Below are 21,715 nucleotides of genomic sequence, written 5' to 3'. Positions count from 1 at the left end.
ATAGTTCTCTAATTTGAAAAAACAGGTTTTCTCACTAAAATATTAGTGCTTAGTTAGCTCTTCGTATATGTCTCTAAAATTAATAGATTATTAACTTTCAGCTTCAAAGGCTTAAGAAGTTTGTACAATTGAGGCTAGCAATCTCTAAACGACATGAGTAAAAGTAAAAAACCTCTAAAATAGAAACAGGTCACAAAAACAGAAATCAGCTGCCATCTCATCCTATTAGACCACGGGTGTCAACTTACCACATCATGTGGCGTGTTGTGAGGTATCATGACTTTTTTTGCATTGCCAGAAACGAGTGGGCACAGCCTCCTCATGGTGCAACCAGCCTGCGGGCCGGCAGCTTGACACCCCTGTATTAGACTAACAGAAAGGGATCTGTCAGTTGAAGAAGAAGAAACCCAAGCAGGTGCTAATAGTGCTGTTTCTGCAGGGAAGCTAATTTATTTAGTAATCAATGACTTCATCTGTATCAAATGTGCTCTTTATTTTGTGTAATTTTATATTTCAGCGACAGACGCCTGCTGCAACCAGCCCAGGTGTGTGATATTTTCAAGGGGGTAATACTTGTAATTTGCTACTTCATGATGCACTATGTTGACTATTCCATGATGTACCATCTAATAAGAGGACAGTCTGTAATTAAACTCTACATCATCTATAATATGCTTGAGGTAAGTAAGTAATGACTAAAACTATTATGGAACCATCCAGTCTTCCTTAACACATCAAAGCTTTGTTGTAATTCCTTTTTCACCATGTTAGGAATACAAGTAGTCCTCACATAACAGTGGTAATTGGAACCAAGAGCTCCATTGCTAAGCAGTGCAGTCTTACGTAACCACACTTACTCATGACAGCATTTCTGGCAGTCCTATTTGCCAGCAGTAGGTGAATTGCACATGTAGCAGCATTCTCCAGTCATGTGATCACATTTGCAACCCTGCTGGCTTCCCCATTAACTTTGTGGGAAACAATCACATGACTACGGGATGTTACGACCATCATAATTGCAAACCAATTGTGAAGCACCAAATCATGGTCACTCAGCAATCACTGGACTGATCACAACTTCAAGAACCAGCCATACGTTTTCTCATTCAGTGGCATTGTAACTTCAAATGGCTGCTAAACAAATAGTTATTAACCAAGGACTACCTATACAATAATTATTTAAATTATTATACTTTAGTTATAGCTTTAGTTATAATTATATATAATTATAGTTACATCAAGGGAAGAATAATTTGTAGCACAGTATTTAGAAATCATGTGAATAAGTTGTTAAGCACACAAACATTTAGCCAAAGATTATACAGTTTTGGGTGCTCTTTCCCTGTGAATATTATCTGGAAGCAAACTGCTTCTTAATTCGTCAGTTTTACAAAGAATTTAAAATTTTGGTAATAATAATAGGAAGAATCATAGTTACTCTTTTTGTGAACATTTAGAGGGTTATCATTGCATAGCTGTTGCAAAATAGTTGATTCTGACAGTGACTCAATTCAAGGTCAAACGGTGAGTTGAAATGAACTTGTAAGGATTGCTTCAACTAAATCTCCCAAAAAAACAGAACTCTTGAAACAGGCATTGTCTCAAAAGGAACTTTTTATTGAGAGATAGCGATAGCAAAAGAACAAAGCGAGGTTTGAGATTTGGTATGTAAAGGATTACATCAAAAAGACAATTCACAACTCCTCTCCCCAGTGTCCAACCATCCGGTTGAAATCCATCCAATCCACAGGTGCCATCATGTTATGAGAAGCTGAAGTTTCAGCGGGCTTCTCAAGGTCTCTCTTGGTTTCGTTTTCCAACAGTCTCCGTTGTCTGGAGATAAGGCATATATTTTCAGGTCGCGTTGCTCTCACCCAAAGGGAGGCCTCTCACACAGAGCAGAGCAAAGCAGATAATAGTTCCCCAAGAAATCATCCCCCTCCCAACAGTATGGCAGGCCCCTAAAATGGATACATAGGCAAAGCAGTGAAGGATAGGGAAATGGATGAGGTAGTCATGTAAATAGAATGCAGAAGCAAGCAAATATAATTGAGAGGTCCTGATATACGCCCCCGCAATAGAAAGAAAATCCACCTGTAGAACAAAATAGAAACAAAACACAACCACATTAGTCAGGTTTGTCTGAATACTTTTTATGGAAATGTTTGAGCAATTTAGGAGCTCTAACATGTTTCTTATAAACCCATTCATTTTGCGATGCTGGTAAATATTTCCAAGCTACTAAGTACTGTGTGGGCCCATGATGCTTACGGGAATCTAAAATGTCTTTTAATTTCAAAATGCTGTTCAGCCTCTTCCATGATAGGTGGAGGGATAGGAGAAGCAACGGGTCGCAACCTAGAAACGACCTCAGGTTTCAACAAACTGCAATGGAACACAGGGTGGATTTGTCTTAAACTCTTAGGGAGCTCCAACTCCATTGTGACAGGGTTAATGATGTGCTTGATGGGAAAGGGGCCGATGTACTTTGGACCCAGTTTCTTAGATGATTGTAGTGGCTATAAGAACGTAGTAGAGAGATAAACTCTATCCCCTATATAGGAAGGCTTAGGCTCCATTCTCTTTATCAGCCTGCGCCTTATAGGCTTATCTGGCTTCATCCAAAGCTTTTCTAACAACTGGCCAGATGTTCTGCAGTTGATGAATCCAATCCTCAAGGGACAGGATGGCAGGTTCATTAGCAGGCAATTCAGGCATGGGGATAAAATTTTAATCATTTGCCACCTGGAAAGGTGTAAACCCAGTACTGGAATGGACTGCATTGTTATAAGCAATACGGTAGTAGATCAGTCTAATTATCTTGCTGATAATTAATGATACAATGGAGGTACTATTCTAGAACTGATTTCATTCGTTCTGCCCCCCCATTCGTTTGCGGATGATGACTAGATGACAGTCCCTGGACAGAACCCAAAAGATCCAAAAAGGCTTTCCAAAATTTAGAACTCCCGTATGCGAGATAATGCATTTTGGAGCACCATGGAGATCATAGATATCATCTAAAAACATAGTCTTTGTGGTTGGGATCTTCTGGCAAGGGATGAAATGGGCTTGTTTGGAGAATAGATCAGTGACAACCCAAATGACAGTGTTTCCTGCGCTTTCAGGTTAATTCCACAATAAAATCCATGGAGATCTCTCTCCAGGGTGCTGAAGGGCTTGCTACTGGTTGTAGGAGGCCAGGCATTTTTCCCTGTCTCCACTTGGCGGCAGCACAAATGGGGCAACTGTCCACATAGCTTTCCATGTCCTTTTTTAAAGAGGGCCACCAGAATTGTCTCTTGAGCAAATGGATAGTCTTCACAAACACAAAACGTCCAGCTAACTTTGAATCATGACAGTCCTGCATGATTTTCAGTCTTAGCTTTGCAGGGACATACAACTTTCCCCTAACCCAGGCTAAGCCCTTCTGCAAGGAGCAGAGATTTTTATGATTGAGGAACCATTCATCCCTTTCCAAGCCTTTTTGAAATCCCCCAGCAGTTCCATTATCCAGCGGAGAAGCCCTTTTAGCTTGTGCCCTCGTGGTGGCTGGAGCTGCTAATTGCTGCGGGGAGAGTAAAGGTTTAACCACCTCTGACTTCACACTGTTATACTGAGGCATTCTCGACAAAGCATCTGCCAGGAAGTTTTTCCTTCTGTAGGTAGTATATGGAGAAGTTAAATCGGTGGAAATGTTTCAGAGACAGCCTTCTGGGGTTTTTTTAAAGCTTCCAGGTTCTTGTGATCAGTTCAGACTTAGAAAGGGATTTTATTATCTTCTAAAAAATGTCTCCAGGTTAGGAGGGCCCACCTCACTGCATAAGCTTCCTTCTCCCAAGCAGCCCAACACTGCTCAGTGTAAGATAATTTTTTGGAGGTGTAAGTGTAGGGTTGCAGATGACTCTGTTGATTCTTTTGTAATATCACCACCCCCACTGCTACGTCGCTGGCATTGGCCTGAATGACGAAGGGTTTTCCCAGGTCTGGGTGTTTCAGCCAGTTCCTTGGAGAAAAGTCTCTTTAAGTTTCTCAAAAGCAATATTCTGCTGTCTACTTTAGGGACTGGCTAGGCTTCAGCTTTCCCCCTCCCTTAGTTTTTAGCAAGTTTGTGATAGGGACTGCAATTTGCGCAAAGGAGCAAATAAACTGTTGCTAAAAAATTGGCAAACCCCAGGAAGCTCTGCAGTTGCTTTCTGGTACGGGGAGGCCTCCACTCCATGACCACCTGTACTTTTTCTGGATCCATTTCCACGCCCTCATAAGAAATGTGATAGCCCAGGCAGTCAATTCTATCCTTGTAAAACTCTCATTTCTTGAGTTTGGCATACAGTTTAGCTGCACAGAGCTTCTTTAGGACTGCTCTAACAATTCTCCAGCACTGGAGATGGAGAATCCACCAATGGGTTTAGACTGTGTTCCTGCCCAATCAGATCAAGTCAGCCAAAGTTGCAGCACCTGTCCTGGGCTAGAGTGTCCCAGTCTCGACTTGATTTTGCCCAAGACAGACGTAGCAAGTTGGCTCTTAGGCAGGTACAGTTTCCATTGGTGGATTCTTTATTCTCTATTCACTTCAGTATTCTGAGACAGTGCTATATTCAGCACTGTGCTTTTCCTCTCAGTTGGCTGAAGAACTGTTTGCCTTTAACTAGGAACAGAGGCTTTCATTCCTCCCCCTCCCTGCCAGTGGCTGAATGAGGCTGAGGGGACTTGCTTCCCCTCTGTAACATAGCCCTCCTTCTCCTCTTGGACAGCACTGGGCTCAGTGCTGCTCCTCAGCCCTCCACGGTTCGATTATCTCTTTTCCAGCCTTTCTTCGTGAGGGTGGAAGGGGGTGCTGGCAGCAATACCCCCAGACCTCGTGCGGCCGCCATTTTGAGTGTGGCGGCCTTCTTGGGTGTGGCAGCCTTTTTGGGTGTGGCCGTCTTTTTGTGTCCCTTATTGGGACTGGGTCTTTCTTGAGGCTGCCATCTTGGGGCCTGCTCTGCACTCTTTTCTCCCCTGTGGCCACCATTTGAGGCCTCTGGAGCCTCATTTTGCACAGGGAGCCTGCACGGCCACTGTTGCCTCAGAACAGGCCTGCTAGACTCCTCAGGCCTACTTTCTTCATCTGCTACAACCTTACCTGGCTAATCAGTGGTGTCTCCACACCATTCCAAGGCCTGTCAGACCTTAGCCAGTATTTGATCTCCACAGCCACTCAGGTCTATAATATATCCATTTCACAGCCTGCTTAACAGGATTGGTTCTATCCGGTTTGCTCCTTCTTTCCTGTGCATTTAACCTCCTTGGATTCAATTTCTGGGTTTTTGATGTCTCCAGGTCTCCCTGAAAACCAGGATTACCCTATTGTGATCCTGGGCCTATCTGGGTTCCAGGTGTCCCCTATCGTGCGCCTGTTCTTATCCACACGAACAGCTCTATCTGGATTCCAGGTGCCCCCTATCGTGCATCTGTTCTTATTCATACAAACAGCTCTGTCTGGATTCCAGGCGTCCCCTATAGTGCGCCTATTCTTATCCAACCAATAGCTGTCTCCGGATACCAGGGATTCCCTATCGTGCTCCTGTGTTACCCGAGAATGGAGGATTCTAGGCCCTCCACAAAGGACGTCTTGCCAGTCCTCCTCAACTGAAAAACGTCACAAATCCTCTAATCAAGAGGCCACAGGTAAGATCTTGGCCAAGGCCAAGGCCAGGTCTATCTCAAAGACCTCCAAGGGAGCTGAAAAACAGGCCAGCAGGAGACACCAAGCCCTAGAGAAGGAATTCTCTAAACCACAGAAACTAGCCAGGTTGGAGACCTCACAGGCCAAAGTGTTTTCCTTTGATCTACCACTGGAGCCTTCTGCTTCTCCCCTGGGGATATGGTCGACAGGGGAAACTCTCCTGTCTCCTGCACCGGGGGACATGTACCAGGTTCATGCCATCGCTCAGCCCTCCGCTTCACGGGCTCAACACGTGGCCCCTGAAGCTACTTTCACCCCTACTGTGGCCGGGCTTAGGCCGAATAAACTGGTCTCCCTTCCCACAGAGGACTGCCTAGCTGAGATGATTGCACAGGCAGTAGAGCGCGCCCACAAGTGACTAGGTCAGCCGCGGTCAACATTCTACCCACTCACCAGCTGGCCACTGAGTCCTATCGCGCGCCTTCTTTCCCTTCTCAGTCCACCTACTCCAAGGACTCGTCATCTCGCGAGTATGAGGCTGATCTGGAGATTCCGGTGTCTGAGGAGGAGGAACCTCCCCCTGAGACACCATCTTTTAGCGGTCTCTTTAACCCTTCTTTTTTTGTCTCCCTGCTTCGCAAGGCCACTTCCATGGCACATCACGGACCCGATCCTTCCAGGCCAGCAACTTCAGTTACTCCAGACTCAGAAGTGGATCCGAATTTCACCGAACCGGTAACAATACAATACCCATGACCTGGAGGAGGCTCTGAAGGTGCCCGCGGTAGATGAACCTTTAGGTCCCCTTGTGTCTCCAACCGTCATTCCTGGCCCTCAAGGCTGAGGACCGTAAATGTGAGCTCTCTTACCGCAGAACACATCAAGCTGCGGCGTGGGCTATCAGAGCAGCTACCTCTGCATCCTTTTTTAACAGGTCTGTTCTCCGCTGGCTTAGACAGCTTCAGGCCAGGATACCGACGGAGGATATCCGCACGCATCAAGATCTGAGTAAGATGGTGGCGACTACAGAGTATGCTTCTGATGCCATCCTCCAGACCGCCAGATTTTCCTCCGGAGCCATGGCATCCAACATCACTGGCTGCTGTATGCTCTGGTTGAAACACTGGCACGCTGACGCCAAGTCCAAATGGCGCTTATCAGCAGCCCTTATCAGGGAGGAAAATTGTTTGGTGAAGCCCTGAATCCTTACCTCACTGAAAATAAGGATAAATGTAAGATCCTTAATCACCTCCTTAAACAATCAGACAAACGTCCCAACACCTACTCATGGAGGCAGTTCTTTCGTGCAGGAGCCAGGTCCAACTATTCCCAGCCCAACCGGTCTTTCCCTATCAGACAGGACAGACAATCTGACAGACAGGCAACAATTTCAGGGCAAACGGCCCTTTCGCAGGAGCGGCCGCCCATTCCGCCGATCCAGGTGACTCTCAGGTGGATCCTCCCATCGGGGGCAGACTCTCTTTGCCCGCCAATGGGAAGCCACCACCACGGATGCATGGGTCCTAAACACCATGCGTCACGGACTGTCCCTGGAGTTCATCTCCAACCCCCTGAATCGCTTCATTTCTTGTCCCCAACTAAGAAATCCAACAAAGAAAAGACTCATGTGAGAGGCCATTCGTCACCTCTTAAACATAAGGGCCATAGAACCGGTGCCATTGGATCAGAGAGGTCGGGAGTTTTACTCCATCCTTTTCGTCATCCCCAATGCGTCAGGGGGATGGAGAGCCATCCTACATCTAAAGGGATTAAACTATCATCTTACATACCGCAAATTCAAGATGCAAACGCTCCAGTCCATCTTGGTTAGCGTAAGAAGGGGGGACTTCCTGACGTCCATCGACCTCACGGAAGCGTACCTTCACATCCCCATCTCTCTCACCCACCGCCAGTTTCTACAATTTGCCCATAGGGGACACCATTATCAGTACAGGGCACTCCTGTTCGGCCTATCCTCGGCTCTGAGAGTCTTTACCAAGATCATGGCGGTTCTAGCAGCTCACCTGAGAATGGTACCAGTCAGAGTCCAGTGCTGCCACCGCTTCAGATTACCAGTTCTAGACCTTTTTGCCTCCCCGACAAATGCTCATCTCCAGCAATTCTTTTCCCGCTTTCCGTGTCCAGGGGCATAACAGGCGGATGCTCTTCGGAGCCCATGGCCAGAGGGACTGATTTACGCCTTCCCTCCTCTTCTTCTTCCGGCGGTTATCCGCAAGCTTCTGGAACATGCGGAGGTTCTTCTAGTGGCCCCATATTGGCCACAGAGACCATAGAGACCTCGTGAACCTCTCTCTAGCGGCCCCATGGAGGATTCCCCCAGATTGGGTGTCACTCAGCCAGGGGACCCTTCTTCATCTAGATCCCCAATGGCTCCAGTTAGTCGTCTGGCACTTGAGCACTCAATCTTGTCCCAGGAGTACTGCTGGCTGGGGGTCATTACCGTAATCCAGGCCTCCCGTCGGTCCTCTACCAACCGTATTTATGAGGCCATGTGGAGGAACTTCTGTTCGTGGTGCTCGAACCACCACTTGACCATTCCAGACTTGACAATTCCACATATATTGGATTACCTTTTACAGGGTCTGGAGAGGGGCTTGGCTCCAAACACATTGCGCAGACAAGTCGCCGCTCTCTCCACTGTACTTATCTGTGACTCCGTGGTTTCCCTAGGTCATCATCCCTTGATCCGCTCGTTCATCAAGGGTGCTACTAATACCAAGCCCCCTGTAGTGCACAGGTATCCCTCTTGGGACCTGTCATGAGTTCTTCGGGCTCTAACCACACCGCCCTTTGAGCCCCTCAAGACATGTGATATACGTTACGTATCGCACAAGGTCACATTCCTGGTGGCAATCACCTCTGTGCGATGAATATCAGAATTGGCGGCACTTTCAATCAGAGATAACTTGTGCTTTTTTCATCAGGACCGAGTGGTCCTTCGTCTGGACCCTACCTTCCTTCCTAAGGTCAATTCTCTTTTCCACACGGCTCAAGAAATCGTACTCCCAGATTTCTGTCCTCACCCATCTCATGCCCTGGAACGGCAATGGCACCTTCTGGACTTCCGCAGAGCGCTCCGTTACTACCTCTCACGGACAGCTGCCTTCCGCAACTCTGAGGCCCTTTGTGTCTCCTTCCATCCTTCTTCCAAGGGTCGGAAGGTGTCTTCTTCCACAATTGGCAGGTGGATTAGGGCGTGTATAGCGGGGGCGTATCAGGCTGAGTTATCGCCAGTTCCATGACAGGTCACGGCCCACTCAACCCGTAGTGCGGCTACTTCTGTGGCCTGGGCCACTCAGGCGTCCATCGAGGACGTTTGCAAAGCGGCCACATGGTCTTCACCATCTCACTTTATAAGGCATTATAAGATTGATAGGTTTGCCTCGACGGAGGCCTCCTTTGATAGGAGGGTTCTCCAACAGGTAGTACCTCAAAGTGCCACTCTGGATCGGCCTGCTCCCCTCCGTCAGGGACAGTAGGCTTTGGTATGTCCTATTGGTGGAGTCTCCATCTCCAGTGCTGGAGAAGGGGCGTTGTCTTACCTGAACGCCTTTTCTCAGCACGGAGATGGAGAATCCACTCTCTCCCTCGCAGATTTAGGCCTAGGGCTAGATTTATGAGCCAACACTTCTTGCTGTGAGTCATGGCTTTGCCTGCATCGAGACTGGGACACTCTAGCCCAGGACAGGCGTTGCAACTTTGGCTGACTTGATCTGATTGGCAGGAACACAGTCTAAACCCATTGGTGGATTCTCCATCTCCATGCTGAGAAAAGGCATTCAGGTAAGACAACGCCCCTTTCACATGCTCAGCTTTGGTTTCGGTGTAGATCAAGATGTTGTCCAAGTACATCAAAATCCCTTTATATAGGTGCTCAAGGAGGACCTCATTTATCAGCTGCATAAATACTGCGTGGGCTCCCTGAATTGGAAGCAACCTAGAGCAGGACTTTTCAAACTGTGGTACACGTACCACCTGTGGTACTTTGTCATGTGGCAGGTGGTTCGTGTTCGTCCCAGAGAAGTGTAGCGGGGGAGGGGAATGAGCTGAAGCGACCCAAGCCTGAGGGAGAGGTAGCTGCAGCTGCAGGGCTGTCTGGGCTCAGCAGAAGCCCCAGGAGATGGCAGGACTCCAGCTGATTGGCTCCAGCTGATTGGCACCTCCAGAAGCAGCCCCGGAGCTGGAGGTGAACTGAAGAAAAGGGGGAGGAGAGGAGAGATGGTTTGGGCGAGAAAGGGGGAAAAAAACAACAGGGAAAGAGAAGGGAAGCTCAGCAGGCAGGGTGGAAAAAGAGACAGGGAAGAAGCAGCAACTGTTGCTGGAAGAAAAGGTCCCCTGGTTCATTTTCTCCAGCCAGGAGAATGCAATCAGAACTGATGAAATAAAAAGCCAGCAGACAAGCATGTCGGAAAGAAGGTTTTATTTAATTCTGGATCAGCTGGCAGCTTGATTGGGTTATCATAAGGATTTTTGTACAGTTTTTATAGCGTTTTATAATTCAGAGGCTCGGTTTGTGTTGTTTGGTTATTGGAATATTTTAGTCTGTATTTTAGGCTAGCAATGAGTCCAAAGTGTTGACTTCCATAGGTTCAATCCCTTTAAACAAATGCAATGAGTTTTACCCCCTTTAATCTCCGTACTGAGAAAAGGCGTTCAGGTAAGACCAACGCCCCTTTTCTTTGAAGGTAAACAGGCTTAATTTAAAGCTAAAGCTTTTTGCAATTGCCAGAGCCTTTCAGTCTCTGATTGCAACATTGTGACATGTGACATGCCTGAGGCAGCTTAAAGAAAAAAAAACCCAGAGTTTATGTGTTTCTTTATTTTGTGAGCCTTTTTTGATTTGCACTTGATTCCTGTGTTTTAAGGGTACAGGGAAATAGTTATGAGCTATATAATATATAATATAATAGCTATGATATATATATAATATAATAGCTATGAGCTAGCTAATAGTTGTGCATATTAATAAACATGGATGAATTCATCATACATTTGTCAGTGCAAAGAGAAAGTGGTTCAATAAAGGAACAGCCACCAAAATACTTTTTTCCTTTTTTTCTACAGTTTGTAATATTTTATTAGATTATAGAATAAAATACAAAAATACAAAAGCAAATAGTAGGACACCGTGGGGAGGAAAAAGGGGGGAATAGAGGGGGAGAAGGAAAAATAACACTTCTTCTGTTGCAGTAGAAGAAAGCATTAAGATTGAACTTCATTTTTTTTACTTTTCCGTAATATAAACTAGCCATTTCTATAACAACAAATGAATCTAATCAGTAAAACCCAAAATCCCACCCCCTTTATTTTTAGTCATCAAGTTTTTGACACCTTGCTAAGCACTAGTGGTACTCAAATAATGTCATGTCCTAAAAGTGGTACAATCTGTGAAAAGATTGAAAAGCCATGACCTAGGGGACAATTGAATGCAGTCTTCCATTCGTCTCCCTCCTTAATCCTGATGCGGTAATAGGCTTCTCGCAGGTCTAATTTAGAAAAAAAATCTACCCTTTGCTACATGAGCTAACATGTCTCTCATGAGGGGCAAGGGGTACACATTTTCCACCAATACCGCGTTCAAACCTCTATAATCCTCGCAGAGGCGTAGAGACCCATCCTTCTTTTCCCTGAATAGAACAGGGGCCGCCACCTGGGGCCTGGCTGGCTGGATGAACCCTCTGTTTAGGTTCTTGTTGATGAACTTGCAGAGTTCATCTAATCCTCTAGGGGTCATCAAATACAGTTTTAGCTTAGGCAACTTAACTCCAGGGACAATCTTAATAGCACAGTCCATGGGGAAGTGAGGGGAAAGCTCGTCCGACCTCTTTTCACTGAAAACCTCAGCTAGATCTCAGTACTCCCATGGAATGCTCTTAAGCTGTTGCTCACTCAGTGCAGATGCTAATTCCTGCTTCGGGCCCACCATCTTATTTCCAGGCAGCCCCGGGGGAGGTGCTCTTTTTCTTGGGAACCTCAGCTGCCCCTCTCTCCAGGCAATTAAGGGGTTCCATTTCTTTAACCAAACTAGCCCAAGTACCAGGGGCCATTCCATGCTAGGAGCCAAGATAAAAGCTAAAGTCTCTGAGTGGCTTCCCATGGTTAGTTCCAGAGGCTCAATTACAAAACTGGCTGGGATGCCGCCTACTATGGATCCATCAAGCTAGCAGAAGGTGATAGAGTCCTTAAGTTTTCTTAGGGGAGGGCCCAATTTTCCAACTAGTTTAGGACTTATTAAGCACTGTGTGCAACCCAAGTCCAATAAGATGGTTAAGGCCATTTTCCTGCCCGTGCCCATGATTGTCAGTTCTATGGGCATGGTTATGGGGTCTATCAGCACACTTACCAGTGGATCATCACCATAATCATTCTCTGATGCCCCCGACTTGTTATCAATGGGGTCGGAGCTCTATCCCGCATCTTTGGGGCTTGGGGGAGCTCCAAGGACTTCAGGGCTGATGCAGCAGAGATGGTGGAAGCCATCCCAGCAGCACGGCAGTGATCCACCCCCCAGAGAGCCCTCTCAGACCTTGCTTTATGGAAGGAACTGACTCAAATAGATCTCCCAAGAAAGCAGAACTCTTGAAACAGGTATTGTTTCAAAAGGAACTTTTTATTGAAAGTTAGTGATGGCAAGAGAGCAAAGTGAGGTCTGAGATTTGGCGTGTAAAGGATTACATCAAAAAGGCAATTCACAACTACTCCCCCGTGTCCAACCATTCGGTTGAAATCCATTCAATCCACAGGTGCCACCTTGTTATGAGAAGCTGAAGTTTCAGCAGGCTTCTCAAGGTCTCTCTTGGTTTCGTTTCCCAACAGTCCTATGCTTCGTTGTCTGGAGATAAGGCAAGATATTTTTAGGTCGCGTTCCTCTCACCTGGAGGGAGGCCTCTCACACAGAGCAGAGCAGAGCAGAGCAGATAATAGTTCCCCAAGCAACCATCCCCCTCCCAACAGTATGGCAGGCCCTGAAAACGGATACATAGGCAAAGCGGGGAAGGATAGAGAAATGGATGAGGTAGATGTGTAAATAGAATGCAGAAGCAAGCAACTATAATTGTGGGGTCCTGACTGAACTCATTCTTGAATTTTATCCAAATAATGTTCAAGAGAAGTAGAAACTCTGGGTGAACAAATGAATTCTGTCTTCAGCTTGAGGCCAATAATTACTACTATTATTTCACTCAGGAAGAATAAATCTTCTGTTTTATGCCTTTTTAAAAAATTATGCAGAGATTCAAAGGTTAAAAGGGGCTTCAACATGCATGAGAGTGGCAAAATCGTACTTCTCATCAACTCTGTAAGCTAGATGCATCTTTAACCACAGTCCTGCAGAGTTGCAGATGAAGGAAAGACAACAGCTAGCATGGTGTAGTGGTTAGGGAGTATTTCTCAACCATGGCATCTTGAAGATATGTGGACTTCCAAGTCCCACAATTCCCCAGCAAACCTTTAACTTTGTTGCTTCACTCCTGATTATACTGATGGATTTGAATATTTCACATACGCACATATACTCTTGGTCCAATAGTCAGTTTCAGCAGATGTGCTAATCAATGAGGCCAGTATTTCCACATGGATTTAAAAAGTTTCTGTTAAGGCTGCCCAGTTAATAACAGGTTTGTTCTATTACTGATATTCCCTCTGATCCACAGCTACACAGGACTCTTGACTATTTTCTATGTTGCATGTTTAAGTTTAATAGATCTAATTGATACTACCTATGACCAGTGTTGAAGAACATGACTATGTTTTGAACATCGTGCTGTGGCCAATAAATAGATCTCCTGAGTAAAGGTAGATTTATTGTCTCTAAATACAAAGCTAGAAAGAAACTAATACATATTTATATTCAGAGTAATATAGCAGAAAAGCTACAAGAGAACTTTCTCCTAAAGTTACATAGAGCGAACAATTATTGTAATCAAGACAAAGCATAAGGAAGTTGAAATCAATTGTGAAAGTGATTGTGGAAGCTTAATGACAGAACTAAGCCAGAAAGACAATGAAGGTTAAAAAAAACTGGGTTTCCCTAAGCAATAGAAACTTTGTATCAAGATACTAAGTACAAACTTTGTGCTGTTTTTGTTCTGAATGATTTAAATACTTAAAATTATTTTAAATGCTGTTGTGTAAAAAATGCAACAGATAACGTAATAATTCAAAAGTCTGAACCCAGCAGTTCATGCATACATTGTTGCTGTATCTTAAGCGTCAAATAAATTTTGCTTAAGAGAAACCAAACTGCAAAGTTAAAATATCCTTTTGATGCTCATGTACATCTCTCTAGGTAGCCGATCGTTTATTTTCATCTTTTGGACAAGATATTTTGGATGCTCTCTATTGGACTGCGACAGAACCAAAGGAAAGGAAAAGGGTACACATAGGGGTCATTCCCCATTTCTTCATGGCAGTGCTGTATGTCTGTATCCTTTTGTGTTATTTCAGGGTGTGTGTATGTACTTTCAAAAATCTATAAAATCTTTGATTTTGTATAAAGAAGGCAACAAATCCTGATAGGAAACAAAGGAGCTCTTATAAAACAGTAAATTGAAAAACCTTAGTTTGGAAGGAAAAAATGGAACATCAGCCTCTTTTCTCTGGACCAACTTTTTCCTAGGATTTCAACTTTTATGAGGCAATTTCTTCATTCCACTGTACAAACAAATCTAGGCATCACTGATTTTCCTTTCCTTGGTCATATGTGGTAATAAGCCAAGTCCAATTTTGTGAAAAACTCCCCTCACCAAATGGGCCAACATGTCCTTCATCAAGGGGAAGGGGTATATATTTTCCACACTGATCACATTTAACCCTTTAAAATCAATGCACAATCTTAGTGGTCCATCTTGTTTCTCCTTAAACCAGCGGTTCTCAACCTGTGGGTCACGACCCCATTTAGGGTCGAATGACCATTTCACGAGGGTCGCCAAACAACGCAGTTCACCATTTTTTCCCCTTTTCCTTAGCTGTGCTACTCCCTCTTATTCTATTGGCTTTTGAAAGCCAATAGAATAGACTCTATTGAATAGACTCTATTCTATTGGCTTTCGAAAGCCAATAGGAATTGTCCAGACCTGGTCGTTAATGGCTGTCTCTGCACTGCAGAGCATGCCAAAAGACCCAGCCTGAAAACATTGCACATGCAAGTTGTCTGCAGCAAAGGCAAGTTTGCAGGAACCTTTCATCCCTCCCTGCTGAGCAACTACGCCATCTCCTACTTGTAAGTAAAAGAGGACCAGGGGTGGGAGGTAGGGAGCAGTACTTAATTCAGCCCTGCCGAAAAAGCGGAGTCCATATGCAATCCTGCCTCGTGCTCACCTGTGTCAGCCAGGCTCTCCATGTCGCGCTGCTGCATGGAGAGCCTGGTACTGAATCACGGAAAACATGTGCTCGCATGCCTCGTGCTCACCTCATGCACCATCGGTGTGCATTGTGGCTGCTGCGGGAGGCGCGGGGCCCGTTTGACACAGCGCGGCTGTGCAGGAAAGGTGGTGGCAGAGGTGCTGGCGGGGTGGGTGGCTGACCTTCCTTGGGCTTGGCCAGCTGGTGGCCTAGCTGGTGCTGAACCTGCACCGCCACTGCCTCACCCTGTGTGCCTACATGCCGCCCTGGAGCACCTGGCCCACGATGCTTGCCACCGCCCCAGCCTGCCCGTAGCCCGCGCCCTCCTGCCGCCCTGCATTGGCATCTGGCTCAGCAACCGCAAGCTCTGCACCATCAGTGTGGTGCGCAGCTGGTGCTGTGGGAGCTGCGGGGCCCACTCTATACGGTGGGGCTGCGTGGGGTGGGCAGCGGGGCTGGCGGGGTGGCTGTAGGCTGGGGTATGGGGGTGGGGGTGGCTGCACCAACCGCTCCAGCTCTGGGGGGGGCAGCCCGCCACCGATGCCCCCCATGCCTCACACATCATACTCTTAGGAACCTGTCTCGCTTTAAACTCCCCCTAAAATTCTTCATTCAGGCAGGCTTCCAGAGTTCGGCCAGCAGGATGCAGGTAACCCCTCCCCCCTGTCCTGCCGCCTCCCACAGCACTGCGCTGCTCCGCGTTTTGCACCTTAAGCCTCCATGGCACTGAACTGCTGGCGTCCCCAATGGCCACTGACACGCTCCCCGCCGCTGGTGACCATGCAAGCCCTGGCAATTGCTACAGCCGAAGAAGTGGGTGGCTGGGAGGCCACCGCGGCACCGATTTTCTGCGCCCGTCAGCTGGCTACCCCCTGAATGTGAGCTTGTCAGCTGGGGATCTGGCGATGGAGCCGCCAGATTTTAAGGATCTTTGAGCGGAAGAGAGGGAGAGAGAAATAGAGAGAGAGAGAGAAAGAGGGAAAGAGAAATAGAGAGAGGGAGAGGGAGAAAGAGAGTGACAGGGAGAGAGAAAGGGAGAAAGGGAGAGAGAAAGAAAGGGAGACGGAGAGAAAGGGAGAGGGAGAGAGGAAGAAAGAGGGAGGAAGAGAAATAGAGGGGGAAGAGAGGGAGAGAGAAAAAGAGAAGAGGGAGAGAAAGGGAGAGAAAAAGGGAGAGGGAGAGAAAGGGAGAGAGAAATGGGAGAGAGGGAGAGAGAGAAAGGGAGACAGAGAGAGGGGGAGAGAGAAAGAAAGGGAGAGAGAGATTAACATGGTTGTTAAGTGAATCTGGTTTCCCCCATTAACGTTGCTTGTCAGAAGGTTGCAAAAGGGGATCACGTGACCCTGGAATAATGTGACCATAAATATGAATCAGTTGCCAAGCATTGAAATGTAAATCACATGACCCTAGGATTACTGCAATGGTCATAAGTGTGAAAAATGGTCATAAGTCACTTTTTCAGTGCAGTTCTAACTTTGAACAGTCACTAAGCTTGGCTCTCCACCAGGCTCTCTGCCAGAGCCTCCTTCCCTTCCCCGGGCAATGGTGCAGAGCTGCTTGTGCATCCTTGGCAGCGCCTCCCCCCTTCAATCTCCTTCCTTCTCCATCTCCTTCCTTTCCCCTTCAATCTTCCTTCCTTTCCCCTTCAATCTTCCTTCCTTCCTTCCATCTCCATCCCTTCCCCTTCAATCTCTCTCCTTCCTTCCTTCCTTCCTTCCTTCCTTCCTTCCTTCCTTCCTTCCTTCCTTCCTTCCTTCCTTCCCCCTTCAATCTCCTTCCTTCTCCATCTCCTTCCTTTCCCCTTCAATCTTCCTTCCTTCCTTCCATCTCCATCTCCATCCCTTCCCCTTCAATCTCTCTCCTTCCTTTCTTCCTTTCTTCCTTCCTTTCCCCTTCAATCTTCCTTCCTTCCATCTCCATCTCCATCTCTTCCCCTTCAATCTTTCCCTCCTTCCTTCCTTCCTTCCTTCCTTTCCCCTTCAATCTCCTTCCTTCTCCATCTCCTTCTTTTCCCTTTCAATCTTCCTTCCTTCCATCTCCATCCCTTCCCCTTCAGTCTCTCTCTCCTTCCTTCCTTCCTTCCTTCCTTCCTTCCTTCCTTCCTTCCTTCCTTCCTTCCTTCCTTCCCTCCCTCCCCCTTCAATCTCCTTCCTCCTCCATCTCCTTCCTTTCCCCTTCAATATTCCTTCCATCTCCATCCCTTCCCCTTCAATCTCTCTCCTTCCTTCGTTCCTTCCTTTCTTCATTCATTCATTCATTCTTTCCCCCTTCAATCTCTTTCCTCCTCCATCTCCTTCCTTTCCCCTTCAATCTTCCTTCCCCTTCCCTCCCTCCCAACATTTTTGAGCAAGGAAGAATAAGCTTCTCCATCGAGCATTGCTATATTGTTTTTGTGATTAATCACTATGCTTTAATTATGTTCAATTTGTAACAATGAAAATATACCCTGCATATCAGATATTTACATTACGATTCATAACAGTAGCAAAATTACAGTTATGAAATAGCAACGAAAATAATTTTATGGTTGGAGGTCACCACAACATGATGAACTGTATTAAGGGGTCGCGGCATTAGAAAGGTTGAGAACCACTGCCTTAAACAGAACGGGACATAGGTTGGGTGAAACCTCTGGCTAGATTCTTGTTGATGTACCCCTCAGTTCTTTTAATTCTCTGGGCATCATTGAATACATTTTTGGCTTAGGGAGTTTGGCCCCTGGTAGGATTTCAATCACACAGTCAGTAGCCCAGTTGGGGGGGGGGGGAAATTGTCACATTCCTTTTCATTTAAAGCTTCCGCTAAATCTCGGTAGTCACTTGGTATACGTTGGAGCCCTGGAATGAGTTCTGTGGCCACTCTTAATAGTTCAAGGGACTGTCCTTGGTCTTCAATAACGACAACTCCCCGTACGTCGCTGGGTCTGGTAGGAGAGAGGGGTCCCATTGCTAATCTTTTTTTTTAAACAAATTTTATTGGTTTTTTAAATTCTTAAAGCAACATATTCGGGACATACCGTGGTGCTGGGGTAATCAAACTTCTTAAAACAAAACATATATACATAATATAATCAATACGTCAAATATTCCCTCTCTTTTCCTCTCAAATAGCATAGTATATTTACAATATCCAATTCTAGCTTAAATTAATTCAACCTGAACCTGTTTTTAAGCTTCATCAATTTTACCATAATCAAATTAACTTTAAATAAAAACATTTTCAGTTCAAATATCCTTTCCACATATGTTCTACTTTCTTAATTTTATCAAAATCTTATTTGTTTCTTCTTCCATTAATCTCCCTTATTTAGAGTAAAATATTAATCTGTCCTGTACCTATCAAATCTATCAATTGATCTATCTCTTCAAGCTAAAAAAAATAATATCATATCTTAAATCATGTCATTCCATTAAACAAAATTCAAGTCTCCAGTTAATTAACATAACTAATAACATCCATATCATCAGAAAATCATATCATCTTATTAAATTTCAATTAACTATTTAATCCACTTCAAATCTGAAACATCTCTTCAATTTTTGTCATTCCATTACATCCTAATTTTCCTAGAAATAAACCTAACATTCTAAAAGGAACATTCCTAGTATTCTAAATTGTCTTTAATCCCTTATATGGAAAAATATCTCGTTTTTAAACAAAAATATTAATCTATCCTAGACACATCTAAATGTATGTATTTATCAAACTATTCTCTAGATATCTAATCCTTCACATAATCAATCTCTTTGAGTTAACAAATTAATCATTTCAATCCTTTAAGCAGAGTTTAAATTTCACATGTTATAGGACAAACATGTCATCTTATTTAATTAACATTCAATTAATTATTGATTCACTCCAACTCTAAGATGTCTTTTTATTTCAAACTCAAAATCTCAGTCCTTACATCAGTCCATAGTTCTAGGTTGCCTTTAATCCAATTTAAGAAATTTTAAATTTCATTTTTCAATCTTATTCTAGTTTTCCTCTTTTGCCAGGCAGGTTTCCATAACAGGGCTTCCCCTCCAGATAATAGGTCTCTTTTTACTGCTTGTAGTTTCACTTGATTCGATACCATCTTGATCTCTGATTTAATCCTCTGTTTCTCTTGTCCATAAAGCCTCGTTGCTTCAGAAGTCCAAAGTTCAGTCTTCGCTTTTCCTAGTCTTGCTTGTAAGGCAAAATAAGATTCTCCTTATCCTCAGTTAAATCCTCTTCTTGTATAATCTGTTTTGTAGAGTAGTCAAGTGTAATCTGAGAGTCAGTTTTACGTTTTAAAGTAGAGATTCTGGCTTTTAGTTCTGTAGTAGCCTCTTTTATTGTAGTACATATTTCTTCTTTAGCCTCATAGATCTTTTTCAATATAAGTTTACAGTTTAAATGTGATTGAGGCTTCTTCATTTTAGCAATAGCTGAAGAAAACCTTTTCCTTTTTAGTGAAGGTTGAACATTATCCACCCCCACAGATCACACAGCTAGCTCAAATTATTTTTTTCTTGAAAAACAGTTTGAAGGCCAAAGCTCTCTCATCTCCAAATAGACAACAATCCAATATTAACTTTTGACCAGTAGGTGTCCTCAGTGAGCTAAAGAGACTTCTTCAAATGCCATTTTTTTCCTTTTTTCTTTCTTTTAAAGGGAGAATAGAAAAAGAAATACTCTGCCAATATTATAACGCTCCAAAAAACAGTTTTTTCTCCAGCATGTAGAGGAATGTAGACTCCACGCATGGGTTGATTTAGTCTTCTAGCCCAATCAGACCAAACAATCAAAGTTGCCACGCCTCTGCAGGGTCTGACCATGCCCCAGTTTTCGTTTGGTCTCAGCCCTGAAGACACATGAGAATTTGGCTCCTAATTTAGATTCAGAAAGGTAGTTATTGCCATTCGTGGTTTCTCTATCCTTTTTTTTCCTTCTTGGGGGGGGGAATTGGTTCAGCTCTGAGCTCAGTGCTGCACCATTTCTTCTCTCTTAATCAATCCCTTCTCCGTGAGTTTTCAGAGGCAGACAGCTGATCGTAGATTGCTGCCTCCTCATTACAATCCACCTCCCCCACCCCCTCCCAAGATCTTCACTGTGAATGCGAAGCTAAACTACTAATTTTCAGCTGAAAACTGAAATCACCTTCTTAGGTTAGTTACCAATTCAAACAACCTGCGGGCGCCATTTTGAGCCTCTAGAAGGCTCGATCCTCACACTACTCAAGTACTTCCTTGTTACTGTTGATTGTCAGCTGTAAATTACCAAAAAAAAAAAAAACAGCAGGTGAACTGTTTGACTAAAAGAGCTGATTACCAGATTACTTGCAGGAGAGGATTTTTTCTCTCAGCTTGTTTCATCTCTCATCAGATTGTCCCGGCCGCCATTTTGGGCTCCGCCCGATCACACACATTAAATTGACTGCTTTGTCCTAATTACAGCCTTTTCAGTCACGAAGTAACTTACTTATTTGGTGATTCTCCCTAAGTGGGGGGGGGGGAATAGGAGTTCTAATTACATTCCTTTAGATGTTCATTCAGCTGCTTAATAGGCACCATCTCAGGTTGCCTAGTGGACATAGGGAAAATACCTTGAGTCTCTCACTCCATTTTATCTGGTAATATTCCAGACTGTGACTTACCAGTACCTTTTAAATATCCAGTGCCAACAGATTGGATGGCTGCTTGCCTTGCCTGTTTTCCGCTGTCTGCATAGTGGTCGGCACTTACTGTCCTAGCCGTCACTAAGTGAGACACGAGGGTCAAAAAAATCAATTAAAATAAAACAGAATTAAATTAAACAAGATATATACTATATTCATATATAGACTTATCTTTAATTTGATACCTTTTCGGCCAAATTGTCTCTATTACAGTGGGCCTGAAAAATTGAATGGGGAGGACAGCCCCTGAGCGTAGCGCGGCTTATATCGCGTAGTGACTCCGTGTTTAACAGTGGGCCGGACCTCACAGACCCTCGTGCAGGCCTGTACCACCCAGGTGGGCCGTGGCCTTCCTTTCTCCTGCAGACCAAGGGCCGATCCAGGGATCTCCTGGTGAAAACCTGCCCTTTCTTCTCCAGCAGAACAGGACTGATCCAGGGATCTCCTGGTGACAACCTGTCTTTTCTTCTACTGCAGTACAGGCCAGATTCAGGGATCTCCTGGTGAACACCTGTTGTTTATTTCCTATTGTTTATTTCAATATGGCGGATAACACCGTTTCACAGGCTTCCACCTCCAGTGGAAATATAAAACGCAAGCCATCCAGTCTGGATACACCTGCAAAAGCCAAGGCCAAGGTCAAACGGACCTCTAAGGCCAATGACAAGCAAGCAGATAGCAGACATGGGGTGCTGGAGCGACAATTCTCCAAAGCCCAGTGGCAGACAGGAGAGACGCAGCTTATCCCCTCACCTCCTCTTGCATCCACATCAGGGGAGCATCGACCTTCCCCTCTTACACAGGCTTGGTCTCCCGAGCAGACCCTGGACCAGGGTCCCTTGCTGGGATATGAACGGGACCATCTGTCCCTCTTTGACCGAGAATTGAGATTACAGGTCCAAGATTCAATTCCAGCTGCTGAGCCAGGACCTTCCTCAGTGTCTTGTGGGTCTCAGGGGGAGGTTACTACAGTCGTCCCTCCCCAAATCCCTTCAGCATCTTTCACGCCGATGGCGGCGGGTCTTCGGGGCCCCGAACATCCT

The 21,715-nt window shown here is 45.2% G+C and overlaps 1 protein-coding gene across 14 annotated transcripts in view; it reads left to right on the top strand.

Moving 5' to 3' along the window:
* The window catches only part of TAPT1 (transmembrane anterior posterior transformation 1), a 155,053-nt gene that overhangs the window by 91,550 nt on the left and 41,788 nt on the right, over positions 1–21,715 (top strand). For 5 of the 14 annotated variants that reach the window (XM_039326533.1, XM_039326528.1, XM_039326529.1 and 2 more), the window contains exons 5-6: positions 518–680; positions 13,977–14,063. In XM_039326533.1, coding sequence (XP_039182467.1) covers positions 518–680; positions 13,977–14,063 — 250 coding nt within the window. Of the gene's footprint in view, positions 1–517; positions 681–13,976; positions 14,113–21,715 lie in introns of all 14 variants that reach the window. The other 9 variants (XM_039326527.1, XM_039326525.1, XM_039326526.1 and 6 more) reach the window with 3 other exon arrangements.

This window comes from Crotalus tigris, unplaced genomic scaffold (genome assembly GCF_016545835.1).
Source record: "Crotalus tigris isolate CLP2741 ecotype Arizona unplaced genomic scaffold, ASM1654583v1 scf7180000024341.3516292, whole genome shotgun sequence".
Taxonomy (NCBI): domain Eukaryota; kingdom Metazoa; phylum Chordata; class Lepidosauria; order Squamata; family Viperidae; genus Crotalus; species Crotalus tigris.
This window is presented reverse-complemented; position numbering and strand designations above follow the sequence as displayed.